The following is a 23,527-nucleotide window of genomic DNA, read 5'->3' on the forward strand; positions in this document are numbered from 1 at the left end:
CAATTGGTGTGAATGAATAAAGATGGTTTTAAAGGAGCCATATTGCTTAGGGATTAAGGCCAACTGGAACAATTCACGTTAAAAAAAAAAAAAAAAGCCTCCAAGCTCAAGAGAGCAGCTCCCCTTTATTCAATTGAGGCACATACACTGGAGTCCTTGAGGCCTGGTGCTGGCAGCACTGCCATGACGGTTCAGCTCTCTCCATCCATAGAAGAGTTTTTAATTGTGCATAAACGGGAACGCACAGCTCCTGTGAGACAATGTTTGTAGCAAGGAGGAGGAAAACAAAATTTAAGTAGCAATCATTTTTATTTTGGCTTAACAGATTTTAGCAGGAAGACTCTGAATATGAATCGGCTTCATTTTTAAATCCTGAAGACAAATTCTGAAGCAGCCCATAAGGTGCCACTTTAGTCTGAGGCAATTAAAAAAAGCCTAGAATAGCAAGCAAGAAAAATCACACAATTTGTTTGGACATTGCAGGGGAAAAGTTACAAATTATATGAGCTCCATTCCTATATCCTCCCTACATCTCTTTGCTTTTATCCTCTTCCAGGGTTTTGGAGGTGGGAATGGGACAGGAGACATGGGCATAAAGCGTTAAGAAACGAAGAAACGTTTATAATACTTAAGATACTGCTTGTCGTGTTTTAATTGCCGTAATATAAAGCATGTTACAAGCACTTAATAAGGATTTATCCCCATAAGTGAGTGGGTCTTCTCAAGAGTTGATTCCCCTCTTTGGGGCACTTGATGGGATGAGCACTGGGTGTTATGCTATATGCTGGTAAATTGAACTCTAATAAAAAAAAAAAAAAGAGTTGATCCCCTCTTTGATAATTTGGGGCAACACTAAAAAAAATAAAGACTTACTAGAAGTCATTTCTCTCTTTTTTTTCCTTTCATGGTCCTTAAGGACCACCAGAGAAGGCATTTTCGAACTTACATTCTTTGTTATCTAGAGTGACCTGGAAACTACTAGGAACGTAGTTTCTCAAAGTGAACTACTGAGGGAGGGTGCCCAGGTACTGGGATTTCCTGTAGGTTCCACTTTTAATGTCGCCTTCACCATCTTCCTGTAGCCTGTAAGAAAGCCACTTAATGATGAACAAAACTCATTAGTATAAAATCAGGCTGAGTCTGTATAGTAGCTGTTCACAATGTGGAAAATCACTTTTTCATGGCTTATTTTCTTTTAAAATGTATGCCCCTTTCCCATCCTTAATGTGTTCTGTATATATGAAACAAATACTCTTCACAGCGGGACCTGGACTCAGGGGCCTCAAAACCCAATAAAAGAGTCCTGGAGCTTAATGGTCCTTAAACGCTCGACATCTTTGTCACTTAATGTAAAATCCATCTGATCTAATAGCCGTGACTGAATTATAGATATATAATTTTTTTTCTATTAAATGTTAATCTTCTGACTTGGCAGAGCAATAGAAGCTCTAAATTATTAAGAAGGCAATAACCTCTCTAAACTCTTTCCTGAATTCAGAATATTCCCAGGACTGCTATCGTGAAAAACAAATTGCAAAGCTGTTTAAAATATAAAAATCAGGCCCACTCAGTACAATTTGATGCCAAATATCTATTATAATGGGCATTATTTTTATTGATGTCTCTTCCAGTATTTCACAGAGTAGAACATATATAGGTAGGTACAGATACAGACATAGACGCACACACGTAGACACACACCACTACTGGGGAAGCAACCCTCACAAGTCTTGGCTCTTTCTCATTTACATATGACATTTTTGTAACCTTCCCTTTTTGGTTGAATCCATTCATCATCGATGTTTGTTCACGCGGGCATAAATAATGAACATGCCCCCTAATGCATAAGTGATGTCACATGACCAATTATGCTAACCACGAGTGCTCTTAAAGCCCAGGGAGCTTCCCTGGAATGCCACCTCTGCGGCAGCTTCTTCTTTCTTTCTTTCTTTCTTTTTTTTTTTTAAATCTCTACAATCATGGCTCTTGTGAGGCAGAGGCCCCTATATGTGGTCAGAAACAGAAGCCCTAAGAAGCAGGTTATTATTAATCTGGAGAGGTCCAATCTAGGCAGCTTCAAATAGCCAAGGCTGGGGCATGGAAATAATTTCCAACAACAAAGTCTTGGGATCCAGTTTAGGCGGGGTTATCACTGAATGAAAGGGAGCAGAGATGCCCATTTCCCGTTTTGTATTTTGTACATAATATGTTTTACAGTGCCATTTTTCTTCATGCTTTCTGAAACGTAGTCACTGCTGAATATCGCTCACCACATTTAGCAGCCAGGAGTGAGGCCCAGTCTCTTCCTTCTCTGGCAGGCGCGTACCACCATATTTTTGCATGCTCATCTCAGGCAATTCTCTTTCCATCCTTATTTTGGTGCCAGAGGTACTGCTATTACTTTGATGCACAGAACTTGCAAGAAGAAAAAAGATCACGCAAAGTTGCAGAGTCCAGCGATGGGAATAAAGAGGCAGTAAGAAGTTTTCTTCCACTGTAGTGAAGTGGATGTCCGGAGAAGCTTGTAGCCACTGCCATCTAAGATTTAGCTTCAGTGGGAGTGGAGACTAATATACCTCATCATCCTGGGCACCCGAAATTAATGTGAAACTCTTCCCTTTTCTAGCTTGAAACAAGTAAACCAAGAACATGAACCCTTCAGGTAGATAAGAAGCATGTGTATGAGAACAGTTTTTATTTTTTTTATTTCTTTTTAAATATTTTTTTAAGATTTTATTTATTTATTCATGATAGTCACAGAGAGAGAGAGAGAGAGGCAGAGACACAGGCAGAGGGAGAAGCAGGCTCCATGCAGGGAGCCCGACGTGGGATTCGATCCCGGGTCTCCAGGATCGCGCCCTGGGCCAAAGGCAGGCACCAAACCGCTGCGCCACCCAGGGATCCCTATGAGAACAGTTTTTAGATGTTTGTTCGAGGAAAGCTGGTAACAGTGGGGGGTGGGGAAGCACTCATGTTGGGAAGCTGCAAGGTTTTCAAAGCAGCAGCAATGATCCAATGCAGAAGAGAGTTTTAAACCATGTAATATTTGGCTAGGGTCAAGAGCAAAGGCTGAAATAAAAAGCAAGCCAGCAGAAAGATTTGGCTGCATTTATCTGGGGTTTTAGAACAGTGCAGGTATAGCTAGTGAATAGTCACTGTAATATTCAAATTTTAAGATGGTCATTAAATGAATATTCAATTTTAATAGTTATTTTATAACATGGACCCTCTGGCAAAAAGAATGAGCTTTCCTGATGAAGCAGGAATGATAAGAATGAAACTGAACAGTGGGAGAGTAATAGAGCTTTCAACAAAGGGACACATCCCAATAGGAATCTGGTGATTCTTTCAGAGAGCACTCACATCGCAGACACAACTCATCTTCCTTCAGATGTCATAATTTTTCTGAACACAGAATAGCAGAGAGACCAGCATTGCCCACTGTATATGCTACTTGTTTACCGTCTAAAAAGCTTTAGCCTTCGGTGTTATAAATGCAATGTCTGCCTCTGATATCAAAAGGTGGGTGAGAGAAACACTGGGATTAATTCAAGGAGGTTACTCGCTCCTCCACTCTGTATCACAGACCAAAAATGGGCAATACCATCTGTACACTGGACCCCAACACTCCCTATTCCAAATTCTCCAAAGTGGCACATGCCAAAATTGGCCTTGTAAATCTTTTATGAGGATGTTCAAAACAATATTCTACAGAAAACATTTTATTAGTGATTGAAAACAAAATAAAGTACACACAAGATTCCCCTCCCACTTCTATTAAGGAAAATACAACACTGAAATGTGAGTATTCAGTAAAGAACATTCTCTACTTCAGAGCTTCAAAGGAGACCTAAATAAAACTCCCAACACAGAACTCATGCATAAGAACATGAAATATAAAAATCAAAGAATCCAAATATTACTCATGTAAACTATCTAAAGAATTAAAAATAAATCCAATTCTGATTTTTCACTGTTTCTACACTGAAGAAATATGATGGCTTCTGGTGGGAGAGGCTATTTTGAGGGCTGTTTGCCTTGTTATTACACAAAATCGGAACAAAAAAAATCTGGTTCTGGATGTTCAAAGATTATTGCTGGCATGGTCAGCGGAATATGCGACTCTTGATCTCGGGGTGGTTAGTTTGAGCCCCATGTTGGGCACAGAAAAATAAGAAATCTGGTTCAGGACGCTCAAAGATTATTGCTAAGGCATATTTTGCAATTAAAAGAAAATGTGTTTGAAAAGATTAATTTGTTCAGTTTATTTGCTAATGGTCAAAATAGTGATGTTTAATCTGGATGGTAAACAAAATACTAATAAAAAGAGCAAAAGATATAACTTTCCTTAATGAATGTACTCAGTAAAAATGGTTGGTTACAATAGAGTATTTACTAAAACATGGACAATTTTATTATTTCCTTGCAATCTACATTCTTACAGTTTATTATTGCGTTTTGTCTAAAACCTAAAAAATCTGTTTTCTAAAATCAGTTCTCTAATGTTGCAAGAAAACTGCATTTCACATTATTAATTTCATTAGTGCAATTTTCCTATAAATAATTACAAAGCATTTGGAGGATGTGTGTATAATGACTGTTTGGTTTGGTTACTATAGTAGCAAATGTCAACGTAATTGCTAAAAAAAAAAAAAAAAAAAGCCTAAAATTTTTGACAGTTTTTGAAAAATCTACTATCCCATTTATCATAGTTCTCAAAATACTGTGGCAAGAGAAATCACCACAATTGAAAATTAAGGTACTGTTGTGGATATTATGAGGCCATTTTAATACAAATTCCTGATACATTCTACCCTCATCTGTTTTTAATCTAAATGTAATTTAGCACTGCACACCACTTTATGAAAAGAAATGTATTTAAAGGGGCATAAAAGTTACTAGTATAAGAAGAAAAAATCTGTACTTCCAAAAGAAGTCAAAGGCACTCAGAAGTTACTTCAATAAAAATGCAACTTGGCTGGCCAAGTTATGTATGATGCGTTCCTTAAAATCACATTCAGTCTCATGGCTCAACCGAAGACCTGAAAGATCTTTTGATCCACTTACCAAATTAATTTCCCTGAAAGAAATCTTTAAACAATTATTTCAGCCTACCCCCTCTTCACATGCTCCTACAAAGGTGGCTTATGTTTTACTGGGGACTCAGCAGCTTAAAAATATGTAGCCTATCCAAGGCAAACTGTTACATTGTTTGCCTAACCATAAAATTAACCTATATCGAATATAAGATTTAAACCGATATGGAAAAACTCAGTAACATACCCATCTAATTAAAAAAAAAAAACTTGCTGATGAAACAAAATATATTTTATTTCAATTATACTAGCACAAGGCCCAGAAAGGCCATGGAGTTGCAAGGGGAATGCTTGGCACCATCAGCCAAAGCACACACCAGCCAGTCAGCACTGCCTGCTAGCACACGAGCCCCTGCCTCATCTGTATGATCTGGAGTAAGGCCGCCTGCACATCTTCATCCATGTGACCCTTGAGAGAAAGAAGAAAGGCAGAAATATTTTATGTCATCTTCATTTATGCAAGAACTCTGAAGACTGAGGCTTTGAAACAGGGCCTATGTGGTTGTGATTCAGCAAATGCTAAAGCCTCATCATCCCAGTGATATTTTAAAGGATTTACTGGAAAAGAGGGCAGAGCTTTGTGAAAGAAAGAAAGAGAAAGGGAGAAAGGGAGAGAGGGAGAGAGGGAGGGAGGGAGGGAGGGAGGGAGGGAGGGAGGGAAGGAAGGAAGGAAGGAAGGAAGGAAGGAAGGAAGGAAGGAAGGAAGGAAGGAAGGAAGGGAAAAGAAAAGAAAAGAAAAGAAAAGAAAAGAAAAGAAAAGAAAAGAAAAGAAAAGAAAAGAAAAGAAAAGAAAAGAAAAGAAAAGAAAAGAAAAGAAAAAGAAGGAAAGCAAAGGAAAGCAAAGGAAAAGAAAAAAGAAAAGAAAAGAAAAGAAAAAAGAAAAGAAAAAGAAGAAAGAAAGAAAAGACAAGACAGACAATTTAAAAGAAGCACAAACCAGCTGCTCTCAACACTTATTATCGGAAGACAGATGGATAAACTTCTCTCATTCCCTCTTTTTTAATAATAGCTGGAATAATAGGGGCAGCGTGAGTTATAGATGAGCAAGGTCAACTACAAGTTTTTTTTCTGCTCCTGATGAGATACGTTTTTGTAATTAGAAAAGTAATTAATGAAAAAGACCCTTACTTACATACTTATCCTAAGTAGGATCACATGTATCATTCTGCAACTTGCCATTTCACCTAATGTCACAAAGTCGTTCCCCAGCTATATCCCTAATTATTTTAAGTTACTGGATAATACTGCACCATATGGAAGTATCATCATTTCTTTACTTGTTCTCCCACTGACAGCCATGTAAGGTGTTGCCTGTCTTTATGGGCAGATTCCTAGAGAAGTTGCCAGATCAAAAAGCAGGCTCGGGGCCCCTGGGTAGCTCGGCTGGTTAAGTGTCTGCCTTCTGCTCAGGTCATGATCCCAGGATCCTGATTAAGCCCTGCAATGGGCTCCCTGCAGAGCAGAGAGTCTGCTTCTCCCTCTACCTCTCCCCCTGCACCTAGTGTTCTCTCCCTCTCTATCTCACAAAAAAAATAAATAAATAAAATCTCAAAAAAAAAAAAAGGCAGGCTCAATTGTTAATTTTGCTAAGCACCACAAAACTTCCCTCTATGGGCATTGTAATGATTTATACTCCCACCAACAGGGTATACATGCCAATTTCCCAGACACCTTGGCCAACACTACAGAGTATCATCTTATTTAATATTTGCCAATCTCATAGGTGAAAAATGGTACCTCCTTGTTTATTTGCATCCATTGCCAATGAGGTTGAGATCTTTTTATATGAATGTTTGCCACTTATACTTAGGAAGAAACACTTTGAACTTAAAAAGATGGCAAGAGGTTGATTAAATGCGAGTCAATATGGTAGGCTTACAACACCCTCTTCCCCTTTTTCTTTGCTTGAACACTTGAATAGGTTTCAGCATAACACTTCCTATTAATATAAAAAGTTATGCTTCCAAAATCTGTTTCTATAACAGCAGGATGTTTAAATTTCAAACATTAGCCATAGTTGACTAAACTGAATTTCTTAGTTAACTTTATGATGCCAGAAGGCAAGACTACTTCAGATGCCAGTTGTTTTTGTTATGTTTCATTAGGAGTCAGTAGAATTTCAACTTTTGGAAGCATACATTATACAAAGTTGAAAGGCTCCTTAGTCTGCAGTGTCTTTTGGCAAGAGAATGCTCTTCCTCCTTTGGCCAATAGCAGGTCCAAATGAGTACCTCATCCTCTCTAATACACATCTACACTTTTCTACAATTTCCCTCCTACAGTTCCCATTCTGCCGGCCATCAACTGTCTTTTCTAACAGTTGCAATATACAGTTGACTCTTGAACAACACGAGTTTGAACCATGTGGGTCCACTTACACTCAGAATTTTTTTATTATTAATGCCACAGGGTATTATAGATGTATTTTCTCTTTCTTATGATTTTCCTAATGAGATTTTCTTTTCTCTAGCTGATTTTATTGTAAGAATACAGTATATAATAAATATAACATACCAAATATGTGTTAATAGATTACTTATATTATTGGTGAGGCTTCCAGTCAATGATAGACTATTAGTAGTCAAGTTTTTGGGGAATCAAAAGTTATATGCAGACTTTCGACCATGTGGGGTTGGCACCCCTAATTCCCACTGTTCAAGGGTCAACTGTATGTTCAAATCCCAGCTCACTCTCTAGCTCCTCAAAAGAAAGTAGCCAAGGATACTTTCTCTTATCATACCATCTTTTTCCATTTGTTTCCCCCTCACCTCTGATAGAAAAGAAAGGCTTTTTGATTTTAAGAATTTGACACTGTAAAGTTCTTCCTTTTTATTATTTTACCTAGTTCTTTTTATTAAAAAATGACCTTCTTGGAAGCTTTCTCTCAACACTTCAAAAAAAAAAAAAAAGGCAGCGTGGGCTGACATTTCAAATTCTAAACAAGTCCTATTATATTTCACCTGCCATTCTAACATTGTCTCTTTTAGTACGTCTTCTTGAAAAACCTATTCTGAGAATTTTAGAGATGCTGATCATAGGATTTCTACAGAGCATTAAGAATGGTATCCTTCATATGCTAAACATTTTCTTAGTGTGATTTATTTTTCTAAAAAAAAGCTTTCTCATCATACCCTCAAAGAAGGAAATTCTTAACATTATGCTTCACCGAGTTTAAGCCTTAATAAAGCCTCATTATTGATAATCTCCTAACAGAACCACTTTTTTCCCTTACATTTTTATAATTTTGTGCACACCTTGCCATTTTTGCACCTCTGTAGTATTTTTTCTACATTTCAAAGAAATACTCCTGAGAAATACTGAAGTCCTCTCTCTTTAGCTGACAGCCAGGTATGGATGTCAAGGCATTATCTCCAGCTAGCAGTACCATTAACATGTGCTGCCATCATCTGTTGCCAAACGGTCTAGAAAATGAGTGACAAGCAGATGGAGAGAACACGAAATTTAAGATGTTGTGTTACCATATAGCTTTGTAAATTTCTCTGCAAGATACACAAGCCATGATTAAAAGAAACACAATTATTTTTAAATAAGCAGATGGGATACAACTACTTTACACATCAATGACTTTCACATAAATTTACTTGACAATTAAAAAAATGTCTTCTCTAAAATGGGGATTAAGGACTGCAACTGTGTTGAGCACTGGGTGATGTATGAAACTGTTGAGTCACTATATTGTACACGTGCAACTAACATAACACTATGTTAATTCTCTTGGAATTTTTTTTAAAAAATTGAAAGGATTCTCATAAAGAAAATAAAAAGGATAAAATGAAATCTTTTCCAAAGGAGAAATAGTGTTTTACCTGTGCAGCACTCAGAAGGTGTGTCCGATAAATCGCAATCACCTCTTGGTGCTGTCTGTCAGTGTCCTAGAAATGTGGAAAGATGGACAGATCAGAGTACATTCACGTTTTCCAACACATGGAGGCTCGTGACAGTGATAATGCCACCTTCAGGCTTGATGCTACAAAACCGTATTGTGCTCCTGCCACTTTATGTTCCCGCCACATCTTCTAACAAACCACCTTGGGCCCACCAGATGCAAAACTTCATAGCATAATGATAGGATAAACTTTCCTAATCAATTGTGGGAGCATTCATAGTGAAAGTGATGCCACTTGTCCTAGGTAGAATGAAATTACCACCTTGGTTCACATCTAATGCCACGAGATCATGCACTTACCAACTTATATTTTGGATTATTGCAAAAGCTTTCCATCTTGTCTTCCTGCCTCTAGATTTTATTTTCTCTCACGCTTCTGAGATTAAGATAGCTCTTTTCTCATAGCACTTTTGGCTCAAAACCTTGGGAGAAACTTCATTACATATAAAAGAGAATCCAAACTCATCAGCTTGCTTCTCAACAGGGTTGGCAATTTAGCCACAAATACAGCTCCTACTACCAGCCAGGCTGATCAGCCTTTCACTGCCCCGTGGGTATGCCACTTGCATTCCACCTCTATGTTTTCTTTCATATGATTTCCCTTGCCTGGAAGATTCTCTGTTTCCCGTTCACCTACCAACACACCATCTACCTTACAAATTCAGGCCACATGTTCCCTTCCTGTTTGACTAGCTCCCACCACCACACCAGTGATCTTTCCTTCCTGTGAATTCATATCACTTAGAATCTGGGATCTTATTCTCAATTCTATATTTTACATTTTTGGTCTTGTTATTTTACTTTGCATGGATCTGTATTTTTGCTTCTTTAACTACCCAGAACTCCTTGGAGCAAAAACTATACTCTATCCCTGATGGTGTTTAACACAGTATCATGAACACACTAAATGATAAACAAATATTTCCAATTTTTGAAGGGACTACCATATCCTTTTGATAAGATCCAATCAATAATTTGTCATCATTAATCTGCAGGCCAGGTGAAAAATAGCTTTCTTCTATTCAAAAACAACTCCTTACCCAACTCCTACAGAATGAGACATCATTAGGAACAATTTACATTTGAGCAGACTATGTTTTCTTTAGCATTTCCATGTAATTGTATTACCTCATCAGATTAAAAAGGCAAGCAAATAAGTAATCAGTTCTTATTAGCCTATTTTACAGATAAGGAGGCCAAGGATTAAGGGGGATGGTCCATATCACTTGCTTTTAAGTGGTAGAGTTTAGAACTGAGGTCCAGTCTTCAGTTTCTCAATCCAGTTGCTTTCTTTAACTGCATATGGGATACCTATATGTGGATGGATATATATATATATATATCCATCCACATACACACACACACACACACACACACACACACACGGATGTTTTCTTTGAATATACAAGGTATAAAACCAGAAGGATACCTACCTTTATTTGTAAGTATAAAATATTATTTTTTAAAAACCCTCCTTTAGTTTAACGGACCAATATTTTAGAGTGTGCTGCAGTTAGAAAGACACTAGAGTTGGAGTCGGCTAGTCCCAGGATTAAATTCTAGCTGCATGTCCCTAGGCACCAAGTATTTTCATCTTTGCTTCCTTAAGAACTAAAGGGGGGGGAACAAAAGCTCTTTGGGAGGGTGGTGATGAAGAATCAAGGTCAGAGTATGTAAAGTGTTTAAGGTTGTGCCTGCCATACAGTAGGCAGCAAATACACCATTTAGTACAAGTAACTTTTAGCAAAAATGATTAATTTCCTGGAGCTGAGCATAGCCACAAATTATTGTGATTTCTAAATAAACTTTAACAGACTAATATGAACCCGCACATATGGGCATGAAGGACTCAAGTCCAGGGTACTCACAGCCAGCTGCTGCTGTAGAGACTTCACTTGGTGCTGCAGGGTGTCAATCAGCTGGCTCTGCCTCTTGCTGGGACTCCCACTCGGGGAAGTGAGCTGTGAAAGGCCACTGAGTGCCTGTTTGAGTCTTTCCACATCATTAAGCAGTTCTGTTATCTTAGAAAGAAAGAAAAAAGGTATGGGAGAAACATAGATTATTCACTTATTCGATTCTAATGAACACCTTTACACAAAAATCACTCCTGAGGCACACAATTTACCTTCATACACCAGAAAATTGAGGAATGAATATTGTCAAGATTGTTATCAATGGTATATACAATATATAAATAATGTAATTTCTTTAATTAAATCCCTCTCAGCAAATTCCTTACAAAAGCATTACCAAATTGAGAATATATATCCTAAGATCTGAATGTGACCTTGGCCTTCTTACTCTTAGTTAATATTTAAGTACCTATTTGAAACATAGGAACTCATGGGGCATTGCCTCCAACGAAGTTTGAAATGCGAGCATGTAAATCTAGCATTAACTCAAGTGCCTTGTTCGTCTCAAGAATGTATGATTTTTAGACTACTTTGTCTTAAAGGGTGGGGAAAAAATCAGGAGGCTGTTCAGACTAGAAGAGAAAGCAAAGGCTTTAGTTAAAGTCAGACTGATCTATTATTAGCTATATGAGCTTGGTTAATTTCCTTTAACCAAGGGAAGGGGTGGGGGTTCTACCATAGTTAAGAAAATCAAATGCAATCATAAATATGTGCCTGGAATGTAGTATATGCTCAGTAAGTGGCAACAATTTTAACTAGTTATTTAAGAACTTGCTACTACACTTATACACTCTTATATTCATAACAACCTTCTGAACAAGCAGAGAGCATTTAAATTCCCAGCCATATGAGTAGATGGATCAGGTTAGTGCTTGTATTTCTCCACTGAGGAGGGCTAGGGGTGTGCCTGCTTTTAGTTGTCACATTCCTCCGAACTGACCACAGCACCTGGCATATCATATAGAAAGCATTTAATAATTATTTATTGTACTGATAAAGATGCACCCAATCTTCCTGGTTTCTCGTCTTCACAGTACACAGTACTTCTCGTCTTCACAGTACACAGTACTTTATGCCAATTACCAGGTTCAAAAATATTGTTGAGCACCTATTCTGTAAATTGTATCATGAGAACGAATGAGAAGAAAAGGTCTGACCTTACTAGCTGGTTGAGAAGATCAACCACATAACTCTTGAGACAGAAACGTAGACATTTTAAACGGATGGCAATGCTAAGAGAAAACATGCATTTGGGGAGAGGAACAGTATACCGGAGGCTAGGCTGGATGGTGAAGGCTTTTGGGAAGGAGGATACGTTTTGAGGTGGGCATTAAGGAATGTATGGGACTTAACTCAGTAGGACGGAGGGGCAGGGCACTCTGGGCGAGGAGACCAGTCTGTGTAAAGAATGAGGACAGAGTATACAAGGAATGGGAGGGCTCGGTTACTGGCATGGGTGAATGCCAAGATCAAGTCTGGGGTGCTCCCCAGTGTCCTTCGTTTCTTGCAGCCTCTCTCTCATCACCCTTCTGGTACCCTAAAACCCACTGGATCTTGACTACTCACTTACGAGGCAAGTGAACCTTGAATCTCCCCATCTTTCTTCAATTCTTGGCTCTATCAGCTGAGGAAACCAGAGGACAAAAGCTTTTGTCTGTAAGACTTTACTTTTTTTTTTTTTTTTTGATCCTGAATTTCTTTGCACACTAGTAGTCTAACCGGAAAGGTGGCATTGAGCGGTCACAGAGTTAATGTTTTTGTAACCCTGTCCTGTGGGATGCTGTGATAAAGGGCCCCGCTCCACCCTGGCAGCTCTGCTCTGGAGCTTCCAAAGCAAAGCCATGCAGACTACTCGGTGCCTACCTTATTATCTTTCGCTTCGATCTGTTTGGCAGATTCCTGTATTCTTTTCTGTAACTCTGTGATTGTTGTTAAGGACTTATCACACCGCTCCTGCTGATCCTTGATTTCTTGCTCAATGCTGAAATGTAGCAACTCCTTCTCATCTTTGGCAGACAGTTGCTTCCTTTGGGCACGCAGCACCTCCTCGCAGGCTTCTTCATACTTCCGATTCAGATTGGCCAGTTTTTCATTCAGGTTGGAAATCTGGGTCTCCAGATCACTTTTTGTTGCTTTATATTTAGACAAATCAACTACCTCTCTTGTCTCTAGTTTTTGTAATGCTTGTTTTGTGTCCTGAACCTCAGACTGCAGTTTGGAGACCTCTTCGGTTTTGTTTTGGCTTTCTTCTTCCTTTTCCCTCAGGCTGGCCTTTATCATGCCCACTTCCTTCTCAAAGGCTTCCTTAACCCGCAGATGCTCTCCCAGGGGCACTGAAGAGTTCTTTTGATTCTCTAGCATCTGATGCAGTTTGGCCACTGTCTGCTGCTCTTTCTCATAACACTTTTGCTTATTCTTCAGTTCTTCCTTGAGATGCTCAATTGTGCTGTTAAGAGATTTTTTCAGGGTCTCAACTTGTTCCAATGGAACATGTTGCTTTTGCAGAAGGGTCTGGGCTGCAAGAAGCTCAGAAGTCTGTCTGGCATTGTCGTCAACCAGCTTCTCCTTCTCAGTCTTTATCTCACTGTACTTCTGCAACAGGTCTTTCAACTGTTTGTTGAGCTCTTCTGCTTTTCTGTTGAGTGCTCTTTCCATGTCATGAGAGTTCTCGATGAGAACATTCTTATCTTTTAAATCCTTCTGAAGAGTGAAAATCTCCTTCTTCAACTTGTCATTCTCTTGCTTGTACTTCTTGGCCTCTTCTTCCCTGACGTGATATTTTTGCATCTGCTCCGATAACTGTTCTTTTAGTTCTTTCTCTGTGGCTTTAAATTTTCTCTCGCACTCTTCGAAGCTGATAATAGGAGCATATTTGAGCTTAATGCATTCTTGGATGGTGTCAAGTTCCTTTTTCTGGGCTTCAATTTCTGCGTGTAGTGTCACAATCTCCTCTTGGCCCTTTCTGTAGTTGGCCAGTATTTCTGCACTGTTATCCTGTACACTCTTCATGTTCTGATTTATGGCACTCATCTTCTCTTCATGCTCACGGAGGCTGATGTACTCGGCTTTTATTTGGCTCTGAGTGTTTTCCAGGTTTCTTTTGAGGATTTCATTCTCATCTTTTGTTTTTACAAATTCCTGATTGAGATCTTCCCATTTCTTCTTCGCATCTAGTAATTCTCTATTGGTCTTATCCAGCGTGCCACTCAGCGCGGTCTTAACCTCCTCGTGGGTCTTAGCCGGCACATACTGATTACTCAGGGTCTTTTTCAAGCTAGTGTTTTCCGACACGAGGGCGTTTATTTTCTCTCGGTCTTCCCCACACTTCTTGTTCAGTTCCGACAGCTGTCGTTTGAGGTCAGCGACGCTGGATTTCAGAGCTGTGACCTCTTTTTGGTGTTTCTCAGGAGGCACAAATACAGTTTCTAGGCGGCTAACGTTCTTACTTAAACTGTCATTTTCCAACAGCAATTTCTCCATTTCCAGCTGCTTGTCTGCGCATTTTTGCGTGACATCTAAAAGCTGTTTCTTCAGTTCCTCGACGGTGACATCATGTGACTTTTTCATTTCTTCACTCACTTGTAGGGGAACATAATGACTTTTTATTTCACTTGTTAAATTATGTACTTGCTGATTGAGGAGCTTATTATCCAGATAAACCTTTTCAACGTCCCTTTGCAACACCTGATTTTTCGACGTGAGTTCCGTGACCTTCTTTGCAAGTTCTCCTGCTCTTTGCTCCAGTCTGCTCTTGAGCTGCTCATGCTCCTCTGGCTTGACATGCTGAGCAAGTTTGGCCTTACAATTCTCAAGCTCTCTCCTTAACTGTCTGATTTCAGTAAGTGATTTTTCATACTCTCTTTCTGTCTCTCCAATTTTTTTCACCTTCTCATTTACTTCGCTTGATAATAAGCTCTTCATGCTCTCAAATTTTTCAGTTGGAACTGACAAGGTCAGCTTTGCTAAGAGTTCCTTTACCTGGCCTTCCACCTCAGCAACCCTCCTTCCTTTCTTGTCTCGCTCCGTTTCACACATACTGAGTTCCTTCTGCAATCGCTTATTCTCTTCCACCAGCTTGCCTTCATCTCTCCTAAACTGTTCTACTAGCAGCTCATTTTGTTTGATTTGGTTTCGCAGTTTTCCCACTTCTGCTGATGCACCCTCATATTTCGCTTTCATGTCCTTCAACTGATCCTTCAGCTCCTCCATTAGTCTGTGATTCCCTATAGCTGCTTCACTGGTCAGGTGCTCTTTAAGGGCAAGAAAGTGTGTCTGCATTTGTTTTACTTTACCTTCCGACTCATACATTCTCTTCTGCACATCTTTCAATGCGTCTTCTAACTGCTTTATCTGCTCATCAGAGTCCTCCTTGATGCGTTCACATTCTAGTCCTAAAGCTTTGCACTCAGCCACCTTGTGCGCCAGCTCGTTCTGGAGCTTGAGGCGGTCTTGTTTGGCTGATTCGCAGAAAGTTCTCATTGCTTCTAACTCTTTCTTTAAGAGGTCATTTTCAGAATATGAGGTTTGATTGGGTAATGATAGCTCCAGTGGTCTTAACATAGACCTGCTTTGCATGTGGGCTGGCACCCCTGGGGAAGTACACTGAAAAGGGAAACAAAAAAAAAAACAAAATACTAATCACAAAGGCATAAAGAAGACATTAACTTATTTGCCAGACTTATAAAGTTCCCACATCACCAATAGTCTGTAGCTTGCAGACTAACCTAGTGGAAAAATCAGTACTGATTTTTGAGGTAAGAAAAACAGTTCTGGGTATGATTCACTTAATACACTCTCAAGCAGTGGTACTTTGAGAGTCTGTTCACTTTAAGTGTATTTCTGGCAAACGAAAGAAGAAAGGGGTGGCCTGGGTGGCTCAGAGGTTTAACGCCACCTTCAGTCCAGGGCCTGATCCTGGAGACCAGGGATCAAGCCACGTTGGGCTCCCTGCATGGAGCCTACTTCTCCCTCTGCCTCTCTCTCTCTGCCTCTCTCTCTCTCTCTCTCTCTCTCTCTCTATCTCTCTCTCTCTCTCTCTCTCTCCCTGTGTGTCTCTCATTAATAAATAAAATCTTTTTTTAAAAAAAAGGAAGAAAAACAAAGAATAAAAATAGTTATGGTTTCTGGAACCTATTTCCTCTTCCTTTCTCTACTCACAGTAACTATCCACAAGTGATATCAACTTTATCAAAATACATGTATTATTTCTATGCTTTATAGCACATAATGTGCTTAAAACTTCCAATTCTGAAGCAGGTCATCAGAAGCCTTGAATCAAAATAAGTATTACAATTTTAAATCTGCGAATTATTTCATAGAATGACATATTATTTAACTTCTAATAAGATAATTTCTGAATATCTTCATTAACTCCAACGTAATATTCTTCAAATTATATTTTTATAACCAGATTATATTTTTTTTCAGATTATATTTTTGCCACCAAAATAAACACAGCTAATATGAGTTGTTGAGAGAGTATTAGTTAACTCATAAAAATGAAACCAGTTTTCTTCTCTCAAGGAGGATGAACTAGAACTTAGCATATGATCTTAGTACAAAATTTGATTGACATCTTATTCCCTCCACTAAGAGTTGACACAAAAAAGAAGTATAATTAAACTTCCCATGAAATAGTTCATAAACATAACATATAACCACACGCAAGACTAAGTTCAATTATTTTATTTTTTCCCATACAGCCTATTACAGTAAGGGCTCTTTGCAGATACTAACTCAATAAAAGCCACGTGCTGTGCATAACATTCCACTATTTTAAGAGGCAGGTTTTATTGTTGTTCAGTTAAATCTACGTTGCCTTCCCCTGGATCCAAAAGAAGAAAATTAACAACGTGGAATAATTTCCCAGCCTCATTCTTCTTCTAAATTACCTTTCAATTTACCAATGATCTTTAGACTAAGACTGATATAATTTACCGCTTACACAGCTTTACAATTTCCCTTACTTGTTTCATTACAATCAAATATTTACCTAATCTTAAATACTTTTCAGATGAGATTCATTTTCTCAACTTAGAATCTTAGAAGTTTCCAGCTTAAAGTGATCTTAGACATCACACAGGCTAACTCTCTCTGCCTATAAATGACAGAATGTTAAAAAGCCCTTAAAAGCCCAAATATTTATCAGTTCAATCCATGGCAGGTGCTAAAAATGCAAACTTATATATACTATAAAAATAAGAAGCAGACAAACAAGAAAATCAGACACCGCTACCTCTTGGAAGCTTTCCTTATTTTGAAGTGAATTTCCAACACGTAGAATATATATTTGAATACAAGAAAAATACATTTCAAAGCTAAAAAAATCTACTTCTGAATTATTCATATCTGTCTTCCCCTTTATATGGGCAAATAAGAAGAGCTGACCAAACACGGTTAATAAATACAAGCTTACTACCAAGGACAATGGAATTGTAATTCAAATCTCTTATTTAAGCTACTGTCATCAAAAACACTCTAGAGGGCACCAGAAACAGTAATATCTGCTTTTATTAAATTCAGAACACCAAGAATAATTTCTCTTTGATAATGAAAACCATATTCAATGTATATATACTGATATATAATGCTGCTTTCCTCTTTTTAAAAAGGCACAAATATTTTTAATAAATTTTTTAAATCAAAACAGAATTACCTGTGAATCTGTCATGTACATTTGACCCTGTTTGAGAAGCATATCTTCTTTTCCTACATAAATCCAAATAAATGATATCTTAACTTAAATATCCACACCAAAGTAGGCTAAGAATTGATTTGGTGTTATTATGTCTCTTCTATTATTCAAAAAAAAAAAAAAAACCAAAGCCTGGGTTACAACATAAAATTATCCATGTTCTAAAATATTCCTGTTTTTCCCTATTATTTCTACATACATAAAGGAAGTAATCATATTCTTCTGCATAGATCCTAAGTTGATTTTTAGAAATATATGACTGTTAGACTACATAAGCTACATAATTATTATAAAATAATCTTACAATCAGTCACAATAAAAATGGTGTTCTTTACAATTTATGGAATAAATATTACTGTTGTACTTAGCTTGAGGATAATTTAATATTTACTGGGAAGCAAAAAATGGATTTTCTAGAGAAATTATATATAATCAGCAAACAATACACAAAAGTTATTAATCAGTCTTAAAATAATTAAGAAATAAGTATTTATGCAACTTCTAATTTTAAAATGCCTCTCTGCATTGAGACTATATCCAAAGATTTCTCCAACTCAGAAAACTATGTTTCTTTTCATAAAAAATAAGCTCCAATATCACAAGATAAGTGTCTATTAATCAACAAGGCAAGTTTGGTAACTCATACAAGATACAATTTAAAAATAGGTGGCTAGGGAAAATCAGAGCCCCAGTTTTACCAGATTTTATGTTAGAGGCTACAGTAGTATCTTCACCACTTCTACTTCCAAGTGTTTGGGCATAACACACAAGTAGTAGAAGTTTAGCGGCAAGATTCATATACAGTTAGATGAAATAAATAAGCATAAACATTCTTCTTTGTTTAAGCTAGGGGGACGGTCATGATAATCTATGCTTTTGTACTTACGGTTACTAAAATGACTTCCTGATCCTAAATGATCGCTCTGAAATCAGAAGCATAAAAAAAAATTTAGGTGAATACTGCTTCATTTTGTTAAATTCTGTATCTATTTTAACTCTAAGTGATCCAATCATTAAAACCACATTTCAATATTCCTTGTATCTGCTGAGTATTACTCTACTTGAAACCATAAAAAGACACAGCACTAGTGACAATTTGAGAGGCCAGGTGGGAATAAACTACTTCACTAAGCATTTTAATAAAAGCAGCCAAGTGTTTCAAGGAAAAACTTTATTGCTCAAAAGAAAAAAGAAAGTGAGCCTCAAATGAACTGAAACAACTTTCAATGCATACGCTGTGCTGCTTCTTTACCTCAAAAGGAAGAAAATGCCATTCATGCATCAAGTACTCACTTTCCCACTGTTAGGAGCAGGAAGCCTGCCTCACTCTGAAATATTCACGAAATCCCTTTTTTTCAGAATTTATAAAATACAGATTACTTTTGGAAGGCAAAAGAAGACAGAGCTGGAGATAACACTGAAGCAAGGCCTACACACAATCAGAAATAAATCCATCAATGCATCAGTTAGGAGAAGGAGAATAAAGGAGAAACTTCAGGTATTCTGAATTGAAGTCTATTTGAACTGGTCCTTTTTTCAAGTCAGAATTGAACATATAAATTCAAATATTATACCTACGAGAGTAAAGACATACCGATATGAAACTTAATCAAGGAAGTGAAAGACCTGTACTCTGAAAACTATAAAACACTGATGAAAGAAATTGAAGTCAACACAAATGGAAAGATATTCCATGCTCACAGATTGGCAGAATTAATACTGTTAAAATGTCCAGACTACCCAAAGCAATCTACAGATCCAATGCAATCCCTATCAAAATACCAACAGCAGTTTTCACAGGACTAGAACAAATAATTGTAAAATTTGTATGTAACCACAAAGACCCCAAAGTGCCCATGCAATCTTGAGAAAGAAGAACAAAGCTGGAGGTATCACAATTCCAGATTTCAACATACATTGCAAAGCTATAGTAGTCAAAACAGTATAGTAATGGCAGAAAAACAGACACACAGATCAACATAACAGAATACAGAGCCCAGAAATAAACCCATACTTATACAGTTAGTTAATTTAAAACCAAGGAGGCAAAAGTATACAATGGAGACAATACTGTATCTTCAACAAATCGTGTTGGGAAAACTGAACAGCTATGTGCAAAAGAATGAAATTGGACCACTTTTTACACCATACACAAAAATAAACTCAAAGGATTAAAGATCTAAATATGACGTGTGAAATCACAGAACTCTTAGAAAAAAAAACAGGCCATAATCTGTTTGACATTGGCCATAGCCACATTTTTCTAGATATGTCTCTTCTGGCAAAGGAAACAAAAGCAACGATAAATTGCTGGGATAACATCAAAATAAAAGGTCTTTGCACAGCAAAGGAAACCATATAAACGCCACCTAGCAAATGGGAGAAGATATCTGTAAATCATATATCTGATAAGGAATTAATATCCAAAATACAGGAAAAACATACACAAGCCCCACATTCCCCCCAAAATAATCCAATTTAAAAAATAGGCAGAGGACATGAATAGACATTTTACAAGAGAAGGCATACTGATGGCCAACAGACACATGAAAAGACACTCAACATCACTAATCATCAGGGAAATGCAAGTGAAATCACAATGAGATACCACCTTACACTTCCCATAATGTAAAAATATCAAAATATCAAAAAGACAAGAAATAACAAGTGCTGGCAAGGATGTATAGAAAAAGTAATACTTGTATCCTTGTGCACTGTTGGTAGGAATGTAAATTGGTGTGGCCACTCTAGAAAACAGTATGGAGGTTCCTTGAAAAATTAATAGAAATACCACATGATCCAGTAACTCTATTACTGGGTAATTTACCCAAGGAAAACAAAAATACTAATTCAAGAAGATAGATGTACCTCTATGTTTATAGCAGCATTATTTACAAAAGCTAAGATATGGGAGCAACTCAACTGTCCATCAATAGATGAATAGTTAAGAATATGTGGTGGACGTACACACACACACACACACACACACACACACACACACACACACACTGAAATATCAACCTAAGAAAGGGTGAAATCTTGCCATTTGCAAAACACGGATGGACCTCGAGGAAATTATGCTAAGTGCAATAAATCAGACAGAGAAAGACAAAACTGTAGGATTTCACATTATATGTGAAATGCCAAATACAAAACAAATTATCAGATAAACAAAAAGTAGAAACAGACCCATAAATACAGAAAATCATCTTATGGTTGCTGCAGGGCAACCAGGAGGTAGGAGAATGGGCAAAACGGATGAAGAGGAATGGGAGATACAGGCTTCTAGTTATGGAATGAATAAGTCATGGGATAAAAGGTACAGTATAGGGAATATAGTCAATAGTATTTATAACAGCGTTATATGGTGACAGGCAGTAGCTACACTTGTGGTGAGCACAACATAACATAGAGAGTTGTTAAATTACTATGTTGTGTTCCTGAAACTAATGCAACATTGTGTATCATCTATTTTCAGTTAGAAAAAAGGGAAGATGTAGTTCATGTTTGTGTATCTGTGTGTGTACTAATAGCTATGTGTCAAAATCAAATAGGTGACAACAATAAAATGGTCTATAGTTCTGTAACTAAGTTAATGCCACCTCCACTAATCCGTAGCGTCCCAAAGGTATGGAAATATGTCTAAATTTAGTTAAGCTCTTTGTTTTATATAATTTTTAATATTAGACTTTGCAGTAGCTACCAAATGAGCTTATACATATATAGGTTGGGGGAGACCTACACACATAAGGAGTTCAAAAAAAACTTAGTTTGGGTTTATTACTTTTACTTGATTACCCAAATAAAAATGAACAGATGAGTTGTAACATAAAATTAGCTTCATTCTAAAATACCCATATTTTCCCATATTTTTCCTATCAACATAAGGATACTGCTTACATATTATATATTACACATAATGCAGCATTCCTGTCGGCACTTTATGAGGAATTTTTATCATGTGAGATGATATAGCGGTAGGTACTCAATATTTATAAATAATACATTCTTAGCTTTTAATGGTTACTTTCATAAATACTGGGTCACATATAAAGTGGGCCTCTAATTTTCTTCTTGAAAGTAAAACACTCATTTCTAGTATAAAAATTCATCAAAATTAATTTATGTATCAACTAAAGAAAATGTCCCCATTGGATTATGGGAAGAAAGTTATAAAACAATATTCCCACCTGTTGAATGTGCATGCACAGGTTATGCACAAAGGAAGTTCTGAAAGATCAATCAGGGGCTGAGAGTGCTAGGATTATAGGTGTGTTTATTTTCTGCTCTTAGTTTAACCACATTTTCTCAGTATCCTAAAATATATGTGTTGTTTTTATAAGACAAAAACGTGTTGTTTTTCTACAATATATTATAACCTCGTTGAAAGTTATAGACTTGGCTCCCAAGTTTGTCGAAAGCTGCAGAAAAACATGTTATTATTAAGATGCAAGAGTCCACTCTTAGAAGAAAAGTAATACACATAAATAGTATCTGATTATAGATATCCAACTTTGATGGACACCTCAGGAATCTCATATACACATCTGTATTTTCTCATTCAAGCTATCTGAGCATGAAACTAGTCAGATCGCCTAGGTTCAAAGTTCTGGCTCTTCCACTTACTATTTACAGAGCCCCTCATAAATAGACTGCTCTGTGCCTCTGTCTCCTCATTTATGAAGTGGAGAAAAGAATAAGATCTACCATACAGAGTTGATGTGTCTATGAAATGCATGTACAGTGCACAGAGCAGTATCCTGGCACACGGTCAGTGCTATAAAATGTTAGCTATTACTAGTTTCACTATTAACCTTAAAAACAAACATCTTCAGAGAGCCTGGGTGACTCAGTCAGTTAAGCGTTCTCCCTGGCTCAGGTCACGATCCCAGAATCCTGGGATCAAGCCCCTTGTTGGGTTCCCTGCTCAATAGGGAGTTCGCTTCTCCCTCTGCTCCCCCCACCCCCACCCCATCCACGTATACACACAAACATGCATGGTCTCTCTCTCTCTCTCTCTCTCTCTCAATAAATAAAATCTTTTTTTAAATTTCAAATGTGAAAGATAGAAGCCACTCTACTAGTTCATAAGCTTATGAACCTGTATTTCTGAATAATCTTCAGAATTCAGTCATATATATGCAAACATGCATCAAGGCATAATTCATCTGCAGTACAGTGCATGAATGTTAAATGTGCAGCGCAATAAATGTCTGCATATGTATACCTTGGGTAATCACAACCCAGATCAGGACATAGAACGTTCCCAGCACTCTCAGAAGCTTCTTCACGCCCCTAGTCGGTAACCGCTCACCAAAGGGTGGCCTCTACTCTGACCTCCATCACCACAGATTAGTTTTGTCTGATTCCAAATTTCGTAAAAATGAAATCATGAAATATATACTCTTTGTATCTGATTTCTTTTCAGGCAACCATCATGTCTTTACATTTTTTTTTTCACCACTGCACACATATTTTTCATCTCCAAAGAAAATAATTGCTTTTCTTATGTACTTTGGGGTTATAGTACCCAGTAAAGATAAAAGATTCATATTGAATTAGCCACTTTCTTCAGTAGCCCCAGGGATGAACAATATTTATTAAAATATTCATTATGGCCTTGCAAAACAAACTTTGCAGGTGAAAAACTCCACTCTTCAGGAGAGTGGGCATGTCAGGGCAGGAAGCATGGTCGTGAAGGAAGCAAGTGTGAGGAGGCTTCTAGGTACTGGGTGTATTCTACTTTTTGATCTTGGTGTGTTTGACTTGTCAAAATTCTTCAATGTACACACTTTAACATGTGCACTTTATAATGTACACTGTATCTCAACAAAAACTTTTAAAAATACCACGACTTTGGAAAAACTAAGAGCTAACTGATTCAACTAAAGCTGAGTATATGAACTGAGCCTTACTG

At 37.5% G+C, this 23,527-nt stretch overlaps 1 protein-coding gene across 4 annotated transcripts in view; it reads right to left on the reverse strand.

Moving 5' to 3' along the window:
* Positions 1 to 5,310: 5,310 nt before the first annotated feature.
* Positions 5,311 to 23,527, reverse strand: part of UACA (uveal autoantigen with coiled-coil domains and ankyrin repeats) — a 91,479-nt gene continuing 73,262 nt past the window's right edge. For 2 of the 4 annotated variants that reach the window (XM_077881709.1, XM_077881710.1), the window contains exons 14-19: positions 18,497 to 18,533; positions 17,572 to 17,624; positions 12,780 to 15,518; positions 10,872 to 11,024; positions 8,924 to 8,989; positions 5,311 to 5,505 (exon numbers count right to left, since the gene is read on the reverse strand). In XM_077881709.1, coding sequence (XP_077737835.1) covers positions 5,434 to 5,505; positions 8,924 to 8,989; positions 10,872 to 11,024; positions 12,780 to 15,518; positions 17,572 to 17,624; positions 18,497 to 18,533 — 3,120 coding nt within the window. In that variant the 3' untranslated portion in view covers positions 5,311 to 5,433. The remainder of the gene's footprint in view (positions 5,506 to 8,923; positions 8,990 to 10,871; positions 11,025 to 12,779; positions 15,519 to 17,571; positions 17,625 to 18,496; positions 18,534 to 23,527) is intronic. The other 2 variants (XM_077881711.1, XM_077881712.1) reach the window with 1 other exon arrangement.

The sequence above is a fragment of the Canis aureus genome, chromosome 32, assembly GCF_053574225.1.
Source record: "Canis aureus isolate CA01 chromosome 32, VMU_Caureus_v.1.0, whole genome shotgun sequence".
In the NCBI taxonomy this organism is placed as follows: domain Eukaryota; kingdom Metazoa; phylum Chordata; class Mammalia; order Carnivora; family Canidae; genus Canis; species Canis aureus.